General features: G+C 39.7%; 1 protein-coding gene across 2 annotated transcripts; it reads right to left on the bottom strand.

The window, feature by feature from the left end:
* Positions 1–303: 303 nt before the first annotated feature.
* On the bottom strand, positions 304–22276 carry LOC307123971 (uncharacterized protein). Of its 2 annotated transcripts, none has more exons than XM_079812858.1 (3): positions 20094–20191; positions 17864–18119; positions 304–3414 (listed from the first exon to the last, which is right to left on the bottom strand). In XM_079812858.1, exons 2-3 carry the CDS (start codon positions 17895–17897, stop codon positions 1841–1843), a joined length of 1608 nt encoding a protein of 535 aa, XP_079668984.1. In that variant the 5' UTR covers positions 17898–18119; positions 20094–20191; the 3' UTR covers positions 304–1840. The 2 variants fall into 2 exon arrangements, with proteins under 2 accessions (XP_079668984.1, XP_079668985.1); XM_079812859.1 differs by lacking the exon at positions 20094–20191 and adding an exon at positions 21877–22276 and having other exon boundaries at positions 306–3414.
* Positions 22277–22477: the final 201 nt, after the last annotated feature.

The following is a 22477-nucleotide window of genomic DNA, read 5'->3' as shown; positions in this document are numbered from 1 at the left end:
TGTCTGTTACACTTAATAAACATTACATAAAAGAGACCATATACCGTTCTATTTTGTATTTTTACACTATGTAATGTTTTATTCACTAAAACCAAGTATGGCACCAACAACCATGCCATTGGCCAGATTCACCGCATGACAGCGATCACGTGCGTTTAGTGTTTATTCTAAAACCTTCAGCTCCACTAATGTGCACAAATCTGTTTTTTTATAACAGTAAAACCTCCTTTCATGTAGTCACAATGTTATATTGTCATGTTTATCAAATTAAAACTGATTAAAAACATAGACCCCACTTCATTGATAGTGTAGCTAGGCTTATATGTTGAACTTTATTCTTGTACGAACACACGCTGTATTAAGCAGTGCATAAAGTATTACATGACAATAATGTCTCTGAAACATCTGTGTATTGACAAATATTGCATTTATTTCACTTCAGCTGATAAAGTATGCAAACATAGCGCGAGTGTCACTGTGGGAAGCAGATAGTGTCCGACTTCACGTCTGCGTTTGCAGCTCCTCCCCGCCTGCACTCGGCTACTCTCGCCGATCGGTTACATCCGGACGCAGCCGATATCGAACACACCTAGTGTCTTACAAGGCATTACCTGTTCAAATAAACACACCTGACCCAGCTAAACAGTGTCTTACAAGGCATTACCTGTTCAAATAAACACACCTGACCCAGCTAAACAGTGTCTTACAAGGCATTACCTGTTCAAATAAACACACCTGACCCAACTAAACAGTGTCTTACAAGGCATTACCTGTTCAAATAAATTCACCTGACCCAGCTAAACAGTGTCTTACAAGGCATTACCTGTTCAAATAAACACACCTGACCCAGCTAAACAGTGTCTTACAAGGCATTACCTGTTCAAATAAACACACCTGACCCAGCTAAACAGTGTCTTTTCAAGGCATTACCTGTTCAAATAAACACACCTGACCCAGCTAAACAGTGACTTACAAGGCATTACCTGTTCAAATAAACACACCTGACCCAGCTAAACAGTGTCTTACAAGGCATTACCTGTTCAAATAAACACACCTGACCCAGCTAAACAGTGTCTTACAAGGCATCACCTGTTCAGGTGAGTTTAATTGGGTTTGGAGCTAAACTCTTTAAGACAACGGCCCTCCAGGACCGAGTTTGGTGACCCCTGCCTTAGAGGAATACACATGGAAGAGGTGCAATTCTGTAAACCAGGTGAAGTCATGGACGGTTTGACCCCTGTAACCTTAAGGTCAACTAGGAACAGATATGAGTGACATGTTGAGGGACTCAAAATACCCAAAAACCAACATCAGAATGTGCCTGAAAAAGTTGAAAAAACACTTCACAGCAAACATATGACTAAAAGTATATTTGAGTCACTTATTGAATATAGAAATGATTATATAAAAATGATTATCACTGATTATATGTTGACGAGGTTTCTTACCCAACCCTTCGGTATATTATTTGTGAACAAAACAATCACATCCAATCATAACCAATCATATCCACTCATAAATTATCATCTCCAATCATAACTGATCATATCCAATCATAAGCGATGGAGGCATTGCCTCCTCTCACGTGACTTCACGCATTAGGGAATCTGCTTTAAGTCAATGCAGAGGGAGGAGGCGCGTCTCCTTCTGTAACTTCACCTGCGGGTGTCGCTGCTGGACAGTCTTACTTTATAAAAACCAGCGACTTTTACTCTTTTATTAGTCAATTTTATTAATATTTGCTTTGTTTCATTTTTGTAATATGAATTATTTTGTCATCCAGTTTTTTTGTTTTGAGGAGGCACTGCCTCCCTTGCCTCCTAGCAGGAAACACCCCATATCACACATGTGGCTTCTCTCTGCGGTGGATCCTCTCGTGTTTTTTCAGATTTCCTGACTGACTGAATCTCTTGTCACAGTGTGAACACTTGTAAGGTTTTTCTCCGGTGTGAATCCTCTGGTGCAGTTTTAAACTGTTCGCTGTAGTAAAAGTCTTCTCACACTCAAAGCACATGTACTCTCTCACACCAGTGTGTATTTTCTGATGTATATGTAAATTTAGCAGCAGTGAAAAACTCTTTCCACACAAAGAACATGAATGTGGCTTCTCCTTCGTATGAACTGTCAGGTGTGTCTTCAGGTCTGTTGGACCATAAAACGTTTTTCCACACTGATCACACTTGAAAGGTTTTTCTCCAGTGTGGATTTTCATGTGTCCTTTAAGATCTGATGATCGTAAGAAACTCTTCCCACACTGATCACATGTGAGCGGCTTCTCTCCAGTGTGGATTTTCATGTGTCCTTTAAGATCTGCTGATCGTAAGAAACTCTTCCCACACTGATCACATGAGAACGGCTTCTCTTCAGAGTGGATTTTCATGTGTTCTTTAAGGCTTGATGATTGTGTGAAACTCTTCCCACATTGATCACATGTGTGTGGTTTCTCTCCCGTGTGGATCCTCATGTGCCGCTTAAAGGTTGATGATTGTGTGAAAGTCTTTCCACACTGAACACATGAGTACGGCTTCTCTCCGGTGTGAATCCTCATGTGTTCTTTAAGGATTGATGCAGCCGTGAAACTCTTCCCACATTGATCACATGAGTACGGCTTCTCTCCGGTGTGAATCCTCATGTGTTCTTTAAGGATTGATGCAAACGTGAAACTCTTCCAACATTGATAACATGCGTACGGTTTCTCTCCGGTGTGAATCCTCATGTGTTCTGTAAGGCTTGATGCAACCGTGAAACACTTCCAACATTGATCACATGAGTACGGCTTCTCTCCAGTGTGAATTCTCATGTGAATCTGAAGATTTGGCTTTTGTTTGAAACTCTTTCCACACTGATCGCATGCGTACGGCTTCTCTCCCGTGTGAACTCTCATGTGAAGCTCAAGACCACCTTTCCCTGAGAAACTCTTTCCACACTGATCACATGAGTACGGCTTCTCTCCCGTGTGAATTCTCATGTGCTGCTCTAGACCACCTTTCTGTGAGAAACTCTTTCCACACTGATCACATTCAAATGGCTTCTTTCCAGTGTGAACTCTCATGTGCTGCTCTAGACCACCTTTCTGTGAGAAACTCTTTCCACACTGATCACATTCAAACGGCTTCACTCCAGTGTGAATTCTCATGTGCCGCTCTAGATCACCTTTCTGTGAGAAACTCTTTCCACACTGATCACATTCAAACGGCTTCTCTCCAGTGTGAACTCTCATATGGACATCAAGACATTGTTTGGTTGAGAAACTCTTTCCACACTGAGTGCAGGTTGTAGATTTCTTGCCTTTTGTTTTCTTTATAAATGTCTTTTTAGTCTTTGAGCAATTCAAAGGTTTTTCTCCAAGTTTGGCATGATGTTCCTCCTCCACTTCACTCTGTTCTTCACTATCCTCGCTGTCTTCCATCATGTCTGAAATGAGATAATTAATTAAATTGAACTTTTAGTACATCAAAATTCAAATTTTTATGAAAGGACATACAGTGAAAGACAATATAATTAACCCCATATGAAAGGTTTCATTATGTTTCATATAGTGCTGTTTAACAGAGCAAAGATTTCTTTCAACACAGCATTTCTAAACAATACTTTATTTAGGAAACCTGGAGGTTTTATAATACAAATTGAAAAAAATTTAGTCATTTGTTGTAGTTCTCAACAAGTTTCAGGCATGTCTCCTGTGTCGCAGCCCATTCCTCCTTAGCAATTCTCTCAAGCTCCTCCAGATTTGTTGGTCTCCTGACATGGACTTCAGTTGGCCCCACAGATTTTATATTGGATTCAAGTCTGGGATTTGTGGAGGCCAGTTAAGGACTCACTTTGCTTGTTTGGAGGTAGTTCTACATGAAAAGTAAGGTTATCATGCTGGAAGACAAAACGTTGACCCAAACCAAGAATACTTGATCGGAATATTTGAAAGAACGGAGTCATTACGCCGGAGACGGTTTATTGAGGATGCCGTGTCGATGAGGCAATTATTAGATGGGAATATTCAATGGGAATATTCGAAAGATCAGAGTCATCACACCGGAGACGGGTGTAAACTCCACCCTTTAGCTCAATGTCGACATCCAGAGGCTGGTTGAAGGAATTCTGCGTGTTAGTCTTTTCTGGCACTTCTGGAAAAATCACTTTAAGATATTAAAATATGAAGATCCAACTTTACTATCTGACTACATGAATAATGTAATCTGACTCCAATTATATGTGATTTCCTTAAAAGTAGTTACATTTGCGGATCATATGAATAATTGTGATTTAATTTAGATCGTTGATTTTCTTAGAATCTCTTAATTTCCAAATTCATTCATCAAGAGACCCGATATCGCACAGAACAGACGCGTCCGGTCCGCGTGTTCACAAACACAAAATGGTTACTTCTGATATTAGTCAGAGGATGCAGAGTGGATATTTTACCTTTAAGTGGTTGCAAATGCTCACTCAACAAAAAGTGTAATTTTAATAATACCCACGAAAGTAATTTGCTAATCCAGCGATAGTCAGAAATCAGATTATCGCGCACTCTGCGCACATGCTTCAGTCGTGCCGTCCTCGGTGTGATCTATCATAACACTAGATTTTGCGGTAATAAAGGAGTCTACATTAATCCATACTAGAATAATGATTTCAGAATAATACAAGATAAATCAAGATGAAAGTTTGTGGATGAGGCAATTGTTAGATGGGAATATTCGAAAGATCAGAGTCATCACACCGGAGACAGGTTTATTGAGGATGATGTGTGGATGAGGCAATTATTAGATGGGAATATTCGAAAGATCAGAGTCATCACGCCGGAGACAGGTTTATTGAGGATGATGTGTGGATGAGGCAATTATTAGATGGGAATATTCAAAAGATCAGAGTCATCACACCGGAGACGGGTTTATTGGGGATGATGTGTGGATGAGGCAATTATTAGATGGGAATATTCGAAAGAGCAGAGTCATCACACCGGAGACAGGTTTATTGAGGATGATGTGTGGATGAGGCAATTATTAGATGGGAATATTCGAAAGATCGGAGTCATCACACCGGAGACGGGTTTTTTGAGGATGATGTGTGGATGAGGCAATTATTAGATGGGAATATTCAAAGATCGGAGTCATCACACCGGAGACGGGTTTATTGGGGATGATGTGTGGATGAGGCAATTATTAGATGGGAATATTCAAAAGATCAGAGTCATCACGCCAGAGACGGGTTTATTGAGGATGATGTTTGGATGAGGCAATTATTAGATGGGAATATTCGAAAGATCAGAGTCATCACACCGGAGACGGGTTTATTGAGGATGATGTTTGGATGAGGCAATTATTAGATGGAAATATTCGAAAGATCGGAGTCATCACACCGGAGACGGGTTAATTGAGGATGATGTGTGGATGAGGCAATTGTTAGATGGGAATATTCGAAAGATCAGAGTCATCACACCGGAGACGGGTTTATTGAGGATGATGTTTGGATGAGGCAATTATTAGATGGGAATATTCGAAAGATCAGAGTCATCACACCGGAGACGGGTTTATTGGGGATGATGTGTGGATGAGGCAATTATTAGATGGGAATATTCAAAGATCGGAGTCATCACACCGGAGACGGGTTTATTGGGGATGATGTGTGGATGAGGCAATTATTAGATGGGAATATTCAAAGATCGGAGTCATCACACCGGAGACGGGTTTATTGGGGATGATGTGTGGATGAGGCAATTATTAGATGGGAATATTCAAAAGATCAGAGTCATCACGCCAGAGACGGGTTTATTGAGGATGATGTGTGGATGAGGCAATTATTAGATGGGAATATTCAAAAGATCAGAGTCATCACACGGGAGACGGGTTTATTGAGGATGATGTGTGGATGAGGCAATTATTAGATGGGAATATTCAAAAGATCAGAGTCATCACACCGGAGACGGGTTTATTGAGGATGATGTGTGGATGAGGCAATTATTAGATGGGAATATTCAAAAGATCAGAGACGACTCTAGTGACCGTCTTCTTGACGATTTTCAATCCCAAACTTGGCTAAATGGTTCACTAGTGTCTTGGCAATTGTTCTGGGGTCTTTAGAAAGCTCTCTCATTAGTTTTCTTTCCAAAGTTTTTGGAATCTTCCTGCCTCTGCCATGATTTGATAAACAAGGATGTAGATCCTTCTCCTCCTTTGTGAGCATTAACAATTCTTTTTCTGAAGTTTAAACTAATTTATTTTGTCTTTGCAATGACAACAGTACATATTATTATACTAGTTGTTTTTGCAAGATACTAATCCTAAAATGTACATGTTGGCCATTCCTCTGATGATTTCCCGGAAACAAGATCTATCCTAAATGATTTATGTGTAAAAAGAAGACAGATAAAACTGAAATGTTTATGGACAATCTTTTAGTTCACCAGGCACCTCCGGAAAGCAGAGAAGAAAGAGAAAAGAAGCAAGAATTACCCTACAAGTGGAGGACTGATCCGGAAGGGAAAACAGATCATTCCAGTCATCAGACAAATGGATAAGTTCAAACAAGAAATTAATGCATGATGTTAGAAATGTTATGTTGGAAACTCCATTTGAAATGTTCAACTTGCAAGAGAAATATAGTATAATTCAAACTTGCTTTGGAACCAAGTTTATATTTTAAAGGAATGGTTCACCCAAAAATGAAAATTCTGTCATCATTTACTCACCCTCAAGTTGTTCCAAACCTGTATGAGTTTTTTTGTTGAACACAAAGGAAGATATTTTGAAGAATGTTTGTAACTAAGCAGATAGAGCAACCATTGACTACCATAGTATTTTTTCCCTACTATCCCAGATAGCAAAAAATATCAGCACGGCTTCTTTTTGCCGCCGGCCCTAAGCTGTCGGCTATAGGTGCGTCCCGCTGGCGGTGATGAAACGTTTGCCGCCGAATACGTCACTCCCATTTCTTGCGAGATGCCGCGGCCGACTAGCCGGCGGGTCGCCGGCTTCATTTTCTCTGGCGGTTGCCTCCGCCTAATGGACCGCGGCCGGCTGGCGGCAAGCCGCTTTGATATACAAGGATTTCTACTCTCAAATTCGACCAGCCACGTTGGCTATGTTTGGCTTGTTGGGAAATAGAGTGGAACTGACAGCATTTTAACTAGTTCTCACATTTGAAGCGATTATAAAATCATAATAGCCTAGCCTATATGTGAATTATATCAAATATTAGTTTTTTTTGCTCCAAAGCCATTAGGGTTTATAACAGATTCTTGACTCTTGATTCCATGATAAGGTTAGGTTTAGGAAATTACATTTAAATTTTCACTTGATTATTTGCATGTTGAGTGTGTTTAAACAGTGTTGGTCAATTTGACCCATAATGGATGTAATACTTTTTTTTTTTTTTCTTTAGCATAATAGGAGGGTTAAGAAAGTTTGAAAGTTCATTTTAGGATATTGAACACTTTTATTTTTGTATTGCCCTTTTTCTATTTCTTTTTGGACTGACTTTAAAATAGACATGACAAAAAATTAGAACTTAGAACTTCATGACATTTTACTTTGTTTTCAAAACCCATATTTTTCTGAAAAACAAAAATATATTATTAATTATTTAGGAAAAATTCTACATTCATAAGACAAGAATAACTCAAAAGAAGCCCTCTAATATTACCTTTTATAAAGCTGATTTTTACAATATACTTTGAAACCCTTTCAAACATGAGGTCGCAAAACAAAAAGCTTACAAAAACAGAAAACCTGAAAGCTTTTCAATTTCATGTGACTGCCTTAATATTATAAAGTATTTCTATCTCAGAATTCTTATTTTTATTATTTATTTTATATACATTGTTACATTTGTTGTTATTCTTTGTTCTACATATTCGGAACTGTACCACAATGCTTTATTATTTTTATTTTTCTCTCATTGTACTTTTTGTATTGTACTTGTCTATAAATGTACTAATTTAAATAAAAATAAAACCAAACCAAACAGAGAAGTACCTCCACCGGCCGAGAGGGGCAGTATACCTAAAAAAGACGGAAGACAAACCGGAAAAACATATGAAACAGATTTACCAACAGCGGCCGGCAACTCATCACACGGTTTTAGTATTTGAAGAGAGGAGATCAGAAAATATCCTCGACTACGAGCGTTTAAGTAAGTACATGTTTCCTTTTTGTGTAACACAATATTATGTTCATTTTTGATGTATATACCGGTAGGTTGTTTTAATTTGTTTGTTCCGACACGCACGCTGCTAGTCTAGAGCACAATACACAGTGCTAACACGTGCTGTTTCGCCTTTTTTACACACTGAGTTCAAGCATGTTCTACATGTTAAAATGTATCTAGCTACTGTAGGTAAATTAGCCAAAGCTTTACATCTAGAAAGACTTAAGTTTAACTTTTGGTGTTTTCTAACAAAACAGAATGATGTATATAGGTTATTTAAATTATTTTGTTAGTCCGAACAAGCATGCTGCTAGGTCAGTTTTAGCAAGTGTTAGCTAACATGTGCTGTGTTGCTACTGTTCTTCTAGCATTTAAGGTGATTTATGAGTTATTTCTCTGAACTGCTGTACTTTTTATGTTTGAGGACAATGCAGTTTACTTGAATCACTACACTGAATGAATACATTTTACTGTTCCACATTTGGCTGACCAGTTTCCCCCCCCACAGCATAGCTACTGTATATTCTGTATATAACGTTAACAATGCGGTTTTGTTCACATTTTCTTGCAGATACCTTGACCAGAGCACAATCGGTTATCTTCATCCAAGAGACCTACTGTTGGACAATCGTTTCGGCTTTCAAGGTAAATAAATTGTTAGTCACAATGTCTAGTTACTGGGCTATAAGGAGAAGAATATTGAAAGGAGTTGAGATGGACAAACAGGAAATTGCAGCTGTTGGAAACTTAAACAGTATGGAAAATTGTGCCTTTAGTTGTTGTTTTATTTATATATATATATATTTTTTTTTTTAATGTAGATTTCCAGAATGAGAACCAAGTCCTGAGGGAAAGCAATGCACGAGCAGGTGAGAACATGCACTCTTTCTTAAATTTTACTTCTTTGACTGTGATGTAGGTCCAAAATTACCAAATGCCTTTCATTTTGTAGCTTCGGATGGCAGCGGCTCACTTCAAGAGCAGGTGAAGCAAGTGAAACAATGTTGATGACGTTTGCTCGTACTGGGCAATCAGGTACAACTTGCAAACAACACCTGTGGTTGTTGGTTTAATTCCCACTGGGGCCACCTGTACATGTAGTAGACCTAGTTGTAAATGTCATAGTTTAGTAGTTGAGGGACCAGGACTGACTGCTTTATTCTTTTATTCTGTGAACCCCTGTAGGTGCAGATCAGACCCTAATGCTGCGACGTCTTGGATAGTTTGGCGATGTTGTGCGTAGCATGGACAACAAAATGGACACTATGCGGCAACATTTCAGTGCCAATGTGTCTTTTGGAGAGTTCTCCCTGCCAGGGGGTCTGTTACTCCCCCTAGACAACCCATTTGGCGTTGCTTGACAACAGTTTGAGGCAGGATAAAGAGCTCCAGTAAGTGTGCTGATTTTGTTTATAATGCTGTAGGGTAATCTAAAAAGTAAAATTTAAGATTGTACACTGCATATTCTACAGTCTGAATCCACAGCCTGTCACATTTTTATATTTATGTATGAGAAGCTTCAGAGATGTAATTTGTAACACTTTTTTGTATTTTCAGCTTCGGTTTTTGGCAATCAAATGTGGGAGGGACCTAAAAACAACCGTGTGGCGAATGCTTCAGAGTATCTTCTCTAATCACCTTTCCATTAATACAACCTGGACTGGTGTAGGGGATAAAGCATGTTTTAGAGACATGTTCCTGAAGACCATTGTTCAAAGTAATATATATATAAAAATATATAAATTTGTTATATATTTAAGTAGATGTGTGTAGCCTTATGCCATTCAAATGGAATGACAGATCTGTATTTTCTACAGGAGCCATCCGGAAGAAGCCGGCAACCCAGGATGCCACTGATGAGGCGGTCCAGGTTAACGTTATGCGTTACCTGAAAGGAGCATCTGATCGTGAAGGTGGAAAAAGACGCCGCACAGCTGAGAGGGACCCACAGCCGACCTCTTACACCTAGGCTGACTACTGACACCTGGAACCCTTTCTTTATCCTGCAGTCAGTAACATCAAGACCCCTAAAGAAGCCAGAAGTTTCAGGCTACACTCACCCAATCCACACTGTTCACTGTGGAAATTACTTTTTTTTTTATTCCCTGTGACCCTGCCTTGAAGGCAGCTCCTTGGATAGATATGGGATGGCGAGGTTGTTTGTCCTTTATATAGGCGCACAAGAAATCACTGAAGATAAGCCAATTTGCGCTGCCTCATTCTGGAGGTCGGGGAAAACCAGAGAACCCATAGTCAGGCTTGTTATAATGGTCTGTTCTACTACTGTTCTATTCTTCTCCAGAGCTTTACTCTAAATTATTACCATTTATCCTATTGTTAGAAATGGCTTGTTAAATGTGATGTTATACCTCGATTTATTTGGTATCCTGCACATTCTTTGGTACCGAATATCATCATTATTTGATATAATGTTTAATGGTAATTCTTTTCATCCCAGAGCTGACCTCTTTGTTATTAACAAATATTGTAAGTGTTATAATTTGCTTGTAAGGCTGTTTTTTTTTTTTAAACCAAAATTGAATTGGAAACATGCAGGTTCTTTAGTAAAAATGTTTGTTTTTGTTATTTATAGGCCTATTTAAGCTTATTTATTGTCTGTTATTTATATTTCATTTATATTATCTTGTATCATTGACAGTTACTGTACTTTGAAATGTGGAATAAAAATGGCAAATGGGAATTTATCTGGTTTGTTCAATTATTATCCATCATAAACTGCATGTTACAAATATATGAATAATAAATAAATAAATATATATTATTTATTACACAATAAGCGGAGGCAGATCGCTCGAAAAAAGCGTTTGCCTCCGCCGGGCCGCCTTCTGGTATAAAGGCGGCGGAACGGCGGTTTGCCTGCGGGCCGGCGGCGGAACGAAGGTGGTAGGAAGCCGGCTGCCGCTTTTAAAAAGCGGCTGCCGCCGGCGGTGCGCCGTCAAACGTGTTTGCGATTACGCAATTCTGACGCTTCTACAGCCGCTGGATCACCGCCGGTGGTCCGCCGACTCATTGCTATCTGGGATGGTAGTCAATGGTTGCTCTACATCAAACATTCTTCAAAATATATTATTTTGTGTTCAGCAGAACAAAGAAACTCATACAGGTTTGGAACAACTTGAGGGTGAGTAAATGATGACAGAATTTTCATTTTTGTGCGAACTAACCATTTAAGATGTGAGTTTAATTGCTTATTTTCTTATGTTGCTTTAAAGGTCCTGTTCTTCGTGATCCCACTGTTCAAACTTTAGTTAGTGTGTAATGTTGCTGTTAGAGCATAAATAATACCTGTAAAATTATAAAGCTCCAAGTTCAATGCCAAGCAAGATATTTTATTTAACAGAAGTTCCCTTTCAAAGCCTACAGCGAACGGCCGGCTTGGACTACATCCTGGTACTTCCTTCATTAATTACGTCAGTCAGTAGAACAGTAGAACAGACTAACCTCCGCCCACAAGAATACACGAAAAAGGGGGCGTGGTCTTGTTGCTGTCCCACGTGGAGAAGAGGACGGTTGCGTGGAGAAAAGGAAGTGGTGCGTTTGACTGTGTTTGTCGCCATGTCGTCGATACGCTGTTATTTTCATCCCGGAGTAAAATCCCCTTTGTTTGGCTTTCCCAGGGATGCTGTAGAGATCATTGAGCGCATATATCTCCTGTTAAGAGGCGTGACCTTTCCATGCAAGTTACGTGCGCTAAGCTGCTGTCGAATCACAACACAGGAACCGGGCAATGTGCGCTAAGCTGCTGTCAAATCACAACACGGGAACCGCTGGCACAATCAGAACTCGTTACGTATTTCTGAAGGAGGGACTTCATAGAACAAGGAACTCATCAGCCCGTTTTTAGGACAGTGAAAGCAGTGGTATACAGATGAGTAAATTGTGTGAAAAATACTGTGTTTTTTACACGCGAAACATGAACACATGTTATATTGCACACTGTAAACACAATCAAAGCTTCAAAAAAACACGAAGAACGGGACCTTTAATAAGTATTACTGCTTGCACATTTCCAATCCTACATGGTTAAATGTAGACCGTTTTATCTACCGCGGGAGTTCACTTCCACCATTATCATTGCTGCCTATATTCCCCCGGATGCTGATGCTAAGCTTGCTATGAAAGAACTTCACGCAGCCATCAGTAAACAACAGACTGATCACCCGGAAGCTGTGTTTATTGTTGCAGGTGACTTTAATCCCTCAAACTTAAAGTCAGTGCTACCCAAGTTTCACCAGCATGTTTCCTGCCACACCAGAGGAAACAAAACCTTAGACCATGTTTACACAAACATGGCCGGAGCTTACGTTGCAACACCCCTCCCCCACCTGGGACAGTCAGATCCCCTTTCTTTGTTTCTCAGACCCAAATATGCACCACTCATCAATCGTGTGAAGCCATCAGTGAAAACCATCAAGGTGTGGCCTGTGGGGGCAGATTCCACACTCCAGGAAAGGTTTCTAAACACAGACTGGAGTATGTTTGCTTCTCAAGCCACCAGTGGCGCTCACACGGACATTGACTCCTACACCTCCTCTGTATTGGACCATATCAATACCACCATTGACAGTGTTACAACCCAGAAACAGATCATCACATACCCAAATCAGAAGCCTTGGATGAACAGGGAAGTGCGACTCCTGCTGAAGTCACGCAATATTGCCTTCAGATCAGGTGATGCACAAGCCTACAGCACATCCAGAGCAAACCTGAAGAGGGGCATCAAAAAGGCCAAGCACTGCTACAAGCTAAAGATAGAGGGACACTTTTCCAACTCTGACCCTCGACGCATGTGGCAGGGCATTCAGGCCATCAGTGATTACAAACCCACCCGGTCCACCCCCGCAGCCACTGATGTCAACTTCCTGAACGAGCTAAATTACTTTTATGCTCGCTTTGAAAGAGACAACAGAGAAACTGCCACCAAGCTCAAACCCTCAGCTGACCACCCACCTATCACACTCTCCTCCACAGATGTCTGCAAGGCACTGAGCCGGATCAGCATGCACAAGGCTGCTGGACCAGACAACATCCCTGGTCGTGTTCTCAGGGCATGTGCGGAGCAGCTCGCTGGGGTTTTTACAGACATTTTCAACCTGTCTCTTGCCCAAGCAGCTGTACCATCATGCTTTAAACGCACTTCCATTGTGCCAGTGCCGAAACACTCCAGCCCGAGGTGCCCTAATGACTACCACCCTGTAGCACTCACACCCATCGTTATGAAGTGCTTTGAGCGGCTGGTCCTGGAACACCTAAAAGACTCCCTACCATCCACATTGGACTCACACCAGTTTGCCTATCGCAGCAATAGGAGCACAGAGGATGCAGTTTCCATGGCGCTGCACTCTGTGCTCACCCATCTGGACAGTAAAAACACTTATGCACGCATGCTGTTTGTTGACTTCAGCTCAGCATTCAACACTGTCATCCCATCCAAGTTAATAGCCAAACTTGGAGACCTGGGCATCAACACTTCAATGTGTAACTGGATTTTGGACTTCCTAACTGACAGACCCCAGAATGTTCGTTCAGGATCCACCTGCTCCACGTCCATCACACTCAACACTGGTGTACCACAGGGCTGTGTGCTAAGTCCGTTTCTCTACTCCCTCTTCACCTCCGACTGCAAGCCTGTGTATGGATCTAATTCCATCGTCAAGTTTGCGGACGACACTACGGTGATTGGTCTCATCAGCAACAACGATGAGACTGCCTACAGGGAGGAGATCTAGCACCTGGCCACATGGTGCACTGATAATAACCTGCTCCTCAACACCACCAAAACGAAGGAGCTCATCGTGGACTTCAGGAAGGAGTCAAGAGGCACACACGACACCATCCACATCAATGGAATGGCTGTTGAGCGTGTCTCCAGTTTCAAGTTCCTGGGGATCCATATCTCAGCGGACATGTCGTGGACGACCAACACCTCCAGCCTGGTCAAGAAGGCTCACCAGCGCCTCTTCTTCCTGAGGACACTGAGGAAGAATCAGCTCTCCTCGGCTATCCTGGTGAACTTCTACCGCTGCGCAATAGAAAGCATCCTAACCAACTGTGTGGCAGTATGGTATGGGAGCTGCTCTGTTGCGGAGCGCAAGGCACTGCAGCAGGTGGTGAAAACTGCCCAGCGCATCACAGGGACTCCACTACCTGCCATTGAGCACATCCAGAGGAAACGCTGTCTGCACCGAGCTCGCAGCATCCTCAAGGACTCCTCTCACCCAGCCCACAGACTGTTTTCTCTCCTGCCCTCCGGCAGGCGTTTCAGGATCCTCCGGACCAGGACCAGTAGACTTAAGAACAGTTTTTTCCCCAGAGCTGTCTCTTTACTGAACTCAAACCCCCGTTGATCCACTTCCCTCATAAACTGCTAACTCTCCTACCTCACATCTGCCTTCACTTTGTTATTTGCCCTACCGACTGTATTTATAGTACCAATGTTTACATTTGCATTTTGCACCGTACTTCTAACTGTAATATGCAACCACTTTCCACTGCACTTTTACACTTTCTTTCGGATAGCTCTGTCCATAATTTATTGCACTAACTTAATCCACTGCTATTCCTCATATTAGCCTAACATATTATTGTATACCTCTATCTGTTAAATTCTGTTTATAGTAATAGCCATCTGTATATTATATTCATAGTACATATTCACCTGTAAATTCTGTTTATAGTAATAGTCATCTGTATATTTATTCACTGTACATATTCACCTGTAAATTCAGTTCTGTTTATAGTAATAACCATCTCTCTACTTATACATATTTATATATATTCAGTACATTTCCATGTCCTGCACTTACGCAACCATTGTATATCCTGCACTTGCTGCTATTGCACTTCTGGTTAGACCTAAACTGCATTTCGTTGCCTTGTACTTGTACTTGTGTAATGACAATAAAGTTGAATCTAATCTAATCTAATCTAATCATGAAAAAAGGGAAATTCAAGCTGATTGTCGGCTGTGATAAGAGTCATTGTTTTGTCTCTGCAAATCAAGATGAAAGAAATGTGTGTGTGCTTGCTGCAAAAGTTATAATAACCTGAGACACATATTATGATTGCTGTAGTCCAAGGCAAATAGTTTATAAGGAGTTATTATATTGTGAGGACAGTCATTGCCTCTTAAGGCCCTAGGATATGTCCAAGTATAAAAAGCTTTGTACAGGGTTTTTCGGGGCCGCTCTTCGGGTGAAGACTTACACATTGTTTTGTTATTTCTGCATTTTGGATCATTAATATTTGTATTATTCTGAAACTTATTTTTTGAGTAAAGCAAAGCCATTCTGTGGTGATTCGAACACTTTTAAATCAAGTCTCAGACTCAGAGTGATTTTTCCTAGAGATATCTTTATTTTGTTGTAGTTTAGAGACTTAAATGTACTTAAAGGGGTGGTAAACCACGATTTCACTATTCTAACTTTAGCTAGCGTGTAATGTTGCTGCTTGAGCATAAACAACATCTGCAAAGTTACAACGTTCAAAGTTTAAAGCAAAGGGAGATATTTGCTTTTAAAGAAATCAGTTTCTAAGAACTACAGCAAACGGCCAGTAGGCGACTACACACATTCCTCCAGGGTTGGTGACATCACCAGCCCCAATATTTACATAAACCCCTCCTCCGAGAATATTAAATAAGGGGGGGGTGAGGCCATTTTGTATCGCGGCGCTGTTGTGGTATAAGTTAGTTAGGCTGGAGTGTTGTTGCCGCGATGACAAGGAAATGCTGTTATTTTCATCCGGATTGCAGGTCTGGGGTACTTGCTTTGTTCAGCCTTCATAGGGACGGGGGTGCGTTGCAGAGCGTTTAACATAAAACATGTTATATGCACGTGTGTTTGAGTCAGCGGGGAACAGGCGCGCGCAGGGCTCCCTGCAGCACATCTCATGGAGGAAAACATCCACCGTCTTCGCGATTTGAATGCCAGATTTGCACAACGTCAGCTGCGTGAAAAAAACACTGCCGGTGCGTGGATGCACGACGCGCGCGCTGCACATTTCACGGAGGACAACACAAACTTCCACAAACTTCGCGAGTTCAATACAGGATATGCACAACGGCTTGTCCTGAAAGCTGGATTTACAAACAGAAGCTGTTTACGGGCCACAACCTGTAAGTCTGATTTATGTTTCATCGATGTGTTTTCCTGTAATAGGTTGTAGCAAGGAAGTAAACAGATGACAGCGCTGTTCTGTAAACCAGTCTGTTAAATGCTCATTCATACTTAACGTTATCCGACGAACACCTAACGTTACAAACACTAACGTTAAAATCTCAACAGCGAACCTGACATTAGTGTAAATGATTCTTTGATTAGAGCTTTTATGTATTATTTATCTACAGGCATGCTAAACATGGTTCTGTGTGTGATTTGGCTAACTTACTAGTTAAAGCCAGTGCTTAGTGTTTGTTTTGGGTTAGTTCTTGCGACAGATATTTGGCTATAATCGTTCTAAAAATACAAAAGTTAAAGTGCCATTCAGTAGCGATCATTATAGATCCGCAGTCTTTACTCTTAGGACTGAACAGGTTCTGCTCGATCATCTTCACTCAAATGTTCTGGGTCTGATTCGGGCTCATATGGTTTTATTGACGCCGTTGTTTCTAACACTGACCAAACCACAGCCTCCGGTAAGGGGCGTGACGTTTCCGACATACTTGCACTAGGCGTTTAGCGAATTACAACACACTGGGCCAGCTAACCAATCAGAGCCCACTGCGTATTTTTGAGGGACTGGCTTCATACAACCCGGAAAGCATCAGACCGTTTTACAAGGAGGGACAGAGCAGTGTAGAATAAAGGTCAAATATATGAAAAATAAGGCAATTTTTTTTTAAACGAAGCATGAACACATGTTACAGTGCAGCCCACAAACACAGTCAAGCCTTCAAAAGAATGTGTTTTACCACCCCTTTAAACCTTTCTGCTAGGCTTTGGTCCTGACAGACTTATTATCTAGTTAGCTTTGGTAATGCTCATTTATGTTTTATAAAATAACACAAATGCACAGAGTGCGACATCAATTGACATTATAATTCTAGCATTAACTGTGTCCAACAAGCTACATAAAAAATAAATAGTTTCACAAAATAAGCATATAGGCCTATATAAAAGGCATAAATACGCGAAATATTTCAATATTCAAATTATTCAAATTAATAATTTAAATTAGTGCAGAATCACCTTTTATTGCGAATGCATTAATAATCAAAAGCGGTTGTGTGGAAAAGTGCTGAACTAAATTGTTGTGCCATCTAGTGGTTTAATGGAGAGTAGAGTCAAATGGCCAATTATATATAAGTATTCTTATGCTGGGCTTGACTTGTTTGAATGTAAATGGTTGTAGGCCTAGTATATGGGTCGTGACAAAAAAAAAAGGGGTTGCAACAAAAAAAGTTTGACAACCACTGTCCTACATGTTCCACTCAAACTGATTTGAGCTACTTCTGACATGAGTTTCCTCCTTTAAAAAAAGAGCATTTCTTAAAACTCTGACACACAGGAAGTGACATCATCTGGACCCTTACTACAGCATGAGACCCTTTCTCCATTTTCTCAGTTTTGACACAAACTGTACAGTGTTCGCATTCATCAACCCTGTTACCAAAGTTACTGTGAGAAGAATAATCTCTATAACTATGAGTAACTTCTATAAGAGAAACTTTATCACGAATGAATGAAGAATAAACACCAACCTCTTTGTTCTTCAGGATCTTCAGTGTGTTTCATTCTGCAGGTTCTGGATCACTCGTGTTCTCACTGTCCTCTTTAATAAACTCAGTCTTTGCAGATTTCAGCTCTTCCTGATGCGCTGATGCTCGTCTTCACTTGTAGCCTGATGGGAATATTCCAGCATTTATTGATCAACTGATGTGGGAGGAGCTTCACCTGTGATGTCACTGCAGTGGGAGGAGCATCACTGATGATGTGACTGTTGTGGGAGGAGCTTCACTGAAGAAAAAATATATCAGTTACTGAGTTTGTCAAAAACTAATTGAAACATCTAAGAATGTATGTCCTTTTTGTTTTGCAATTTGTTTGTATATACTTCTGTTATTGTTCTAGCCATGGCAAATTTTCAGAATAAGAGACATATTTGTAGATTTACTAAATGGTTTATTCTTTTGCAAAAGAAGAGTCAACAGTCACACAGCCACCATCAATGTCTGCAGACTAAACTCTCAGTCCCTTCTTCTTCCCTCTCTAAGATCAATGTCAGTATTCGGATTCTGCTGTAGTTTTCCACACATGGTCAAAGTTTGAAGCACATGCACAAATAACCCCATTGTCCTACTTCTGGACACCTGGACCCTCTAACTTTAGGAGCATGATAACCTCTAGGGTCAATGGACCCATACAAATATATGTCTTACCCCACCTCCACCCCCAAATAGGGACACAACAATAGTCAATTCCTCCAAATAATGGTGGGAAAGCTGTTGAAAGCATAAAGACAGAAACATGCACATATAAAGTAGCCGACAAATACTCTCAGTCTACAAATGAAATGAGCTTTAAGTGTGAATTTACAGGAGCTGTGAAGACATCATCATAATAAATGAGGTGAAAACAGGAACTATTGAGATGAAATAAAGAGTCTTTTCAGCAGCTCTGTTAATATTGATGAGCCTCAGACTATCAACACTCATTCAACAAGACATTCAGGATCATCAGCAGATCATCTCACTTTATTCTGACTGTTTGCTCTTACAAACACATTATTCCACTCAGGATATATGACAAAAGACTGTTAAACTGCTCTACTGAAAGACATTAAGACAATACTGATATTTATGGCTAAAACATCAGTAATACAAAAACAAACACCATTGACACTAATCTCTAATCATCAACCACTACTGCTAAATAACTGTGAATCGAGATATGTTTTGCTTTTATGAGAACATTGACTGTTATAAAGAAAGATGGCAGCATCATAATTGTATTTCCACACAAGATTGGTAGATTGGTGAAATGTAGTTTTAGTAAACTTGAAACTAAAGTTCAGATAAATGTTTAATTGTCCATCTGATTAGTAAAATAAATGTATGACTCTGCAAATCAATTAAATATAATTTACAACAACTGCAAACAACTAATGAATTGTGATTTGTATGGCAACATGTTGTTCATTTGAACTAGGGTGATTAATCGGAATCGAACCGAAAGTACTGCGAGTTTGAGTCGCTTATAATGTGCGTTTGAAAAAACAACACGTGTCAAACATCTTCACAAAGTAGTAAATCCCAAATGTCCAACAAAATACAACGTTTAATAACACGTTAACTCACTAGTGTTTGTGAGTTGATGTGGCTTCTCTTCACAGAATGAGACAGATGATGGATTATTTTATAGTATTCTATACAGTAATAAAGTCTAAGTCAATCAGCACTGCATACTTTATTATTATGATAATACCTGAGAAGGCTTGAAGAACTCAAATACACCATATCTTGATGCAGTCGTGTTTATTGTCAACATATTTAATCAAAGCGTTTCTATAGTCTTTTATTCAGCTTCACATTAGGAATTTCCTGCACACTATTACTCTGGCTTCAGTATGAATGAAACTTTTGGGCAAAAAATAAGAAAATAATACTTATTTATAATACATTTATATGATAATCCATATGTTTGTTTTTCTTCAATGTATAGGAGATTTTATCCCCACAGTGGATGCATAAGAGGCTCATATTTTGAAATTGATTTCACAGATTTGTATAATAATAGACCTATAGCCACAGATCTATAAAGCAGTACTTAACTATTAGTTATAAAGCATGTTAAAGAAATAGATTACAAACCCGAATAAAACAAACTTAGGCGGCAAGATAATGTGCAAACCGAATTATTAATGTAAACATTCAGACGCTCCTTAATGTCTCTTAGCAATATAGTTATCACTAATGAAGAGAAGATACTTACACACAATCCACAAAGTCTGTCACTTCTGGCTACTTTAACTGTTAATAACTAAACACAAGCACATCTCTGCATCCTCACTCTCTGATCTCTGGTTCTCTGAGGGAAGTTTTGGAGCAGTCCAAATCACGAGCAGAAGTGGGGGAGTTTGGAAGAGTCCATTTGTAAGGGTGGCCTTCTTTACATTACTGATGTATTACCCATAAATAACAGCATTGTCTCTCAGTAGAGCAGTTTAACAGTCTTTTGTCATATATACTGAGTGGAATAATGTGTTTGTAAGAGCAAACAGTCAGAATAAAGTGAGATGATCTGCTGATGTTCTTGTTGAATGAGTGTTGATAGTCTGAGGCTCATCAATATTAAAGGGTCACTTCAGTGATTTAGCATTAAGCTTTGTATTTAAACTGGGTCATTTATGCAGTAGTAATGTGAAATTATTTTTGAATTTGGTGCCTTCTAGACTGAGAAAAGACAGAAAATGTATTTTTGTCTCATGTGGATGAAAGACAACAACTCCCAGAATGCACTTGCTTCGCTGCCCTCCGAGGCCACTCCGTACACCGTCGTTTTGATCTTCATAATAATACAATAATTTCGTTCAGTTAGAGAATAAACACTACAATTAAAAACTGAACGTGTCTTTTCAATAAAGTGTGAGTGAGCCGAACGAAGAGCTGAGGGAACGTTAAGCGCCAGTCTGTTTTCAGATCGCATATGGAAGCTAAACTATCACAGGAATTCATTGAAAAGTTGAAACACTCACTTTACTCTGCTAGTTTGGCCGTCTGTGTCTTAAGCTGGGCATACACTGTACGATTTTCGTCCGATTTCAAACCGAATTCTGACTCTGGCCAAAAAATCCTCTGATGACGCAAAATGACAATATTTGCGTCATCGGAGGAATTTTTCCAGAAATAAAATGTATAATTGTCTCGTCTCAGGGGGATATGAGGGGGGAAAGTACCATGATTTGAATATACTACCGGGTTTCTACTGATACAAAGCCTAATGCTAAATCACTGAAGTGACCCTTTAACAGAGCTGCTGAAAAGACTCTTTACTTCATCTCAATAGTTCCTGTTTTCACCTCATTTATTATGATGATGTCTTCACATCTCCTGTAAATTCACACTTAAAGCTCATTTCATTGGGCTCAACAGACTGAGGGGGTTTGATGGTCACAAATTATCTCTGAGTTTATGCTTTTAACTCTTAGCATTATTTATATTCGGAAGTGTTTAAATGAAGTTTATTTAATATTTCTGTATATTGTATAATGTTTTTATTGATTAGAACTGAATTGAGGGTAATCTGTGAGAATATTCCCAAATAAATCCCTCTAACTTTCCCTTTTCCTTCCATTTTCCCTCTACTTCCTCCCTGCCCTAGTGTATAATGCTCTGTGCAATGTCCAAACTTAGTACTGCAGGCACTTATTGCATTTTGTTGCCTCTTCATGATGGATTGCTTCTTGTACTCCTCAATTGTGAATCGCTTTGGATTAAAGCGTCTGCTAAATGCAATAATGCAAATGAAAATGCAAATTATCTTATAATATAATGTGGTGAGATCTGGTATTTATCTCAGGTCCTGATTAACCCTTAGAATAAAATAATAATAACTGCAACTAAGTAGTCTTGTGCTTTCAGGTCAGAATTAGGTCTAAACCTTCACTGGCTTGTTTAATTTATACCAGTAATCTAGGTGTATGAGCCCTTACCCTTTATTGAACAACACAAAATCAATAATCAGTCAATAACCATTTGAATGAATTCATGCTTACCTTCCAGCAGATTCTCTCATGGATGGTTGTTGGCCTTGTAAGATGTACTAGAATGCTCTTTCTATTCTTATAGAACTGTCCTTATAAGCTGAAGTAAAAACTGAACAGTATTTTGTCTTTATAAAATAAAAATTTATTTAAACAAAAGATAAAAAAAATACTGGTTACACAATGATTAATATTTGTTACAGATTATAATACTTCAGTTTATCCAATCTCACCAGGGCCGTCCTGTATGAGTGGACCTTGTATGCGGTTCAAAGCAATAGATGTAAAAAATAACTTGTTCTCATCCGAGCAATTCAAGTTAAAATAATACAGCAGAGCAATTTGAGCAAATACTCGTAGAGAACTTATTTCTCCACGAGGATGCTCTTATCAAACAAATCAAACGATGCACACCCAAGAAACAAAAGACAGGGGTATTTGTGCAGAGTCGTTTACATTGATCTCAATGCAGTTTCTTTGGGTTTTTCCAGAGGAACTGAAACTGCTGACCGGCTGTCAGTTGACTTGTGTCACCCCGACAGAGGATGCTGGTTTCTTCATTCTTTGCCGTTTTTCTTCCTTCCCTTTCTTCCTCTTTGCTTAGGGTCTTGTC

This window comes from Gobio gobio (assembly GCF_949357685.1).
Source record: "Gobio gobio genome assembly, chromosome: 1".
Classification (NCBI taxonomy): Eukaryota; Metazoa; Chordata; class Actinopteri; order Cypriniformes; family Gobionidae; genus Gobio; species Gobio gobio.
This window is presented reverse-complemented; position numbering and strand designations above follow the sequence as displayed.

Bases quoted from the DNA above. Each gene is read 5' to 3' on its own strand.
- LOC307123971 (XM_079812859.1), bottom strand. From the start codon at position 17,897: ATGAAACACACTGAAGATCCTGAAGAACAAAGAG. The intron at 3,415-17,863 runs GTTGGTGTTTAT...ATCTCATTTCAG, and splicing joins AGATCCTGAAGAACAAAGAG to ACATGATGGAAGACAGCGAG.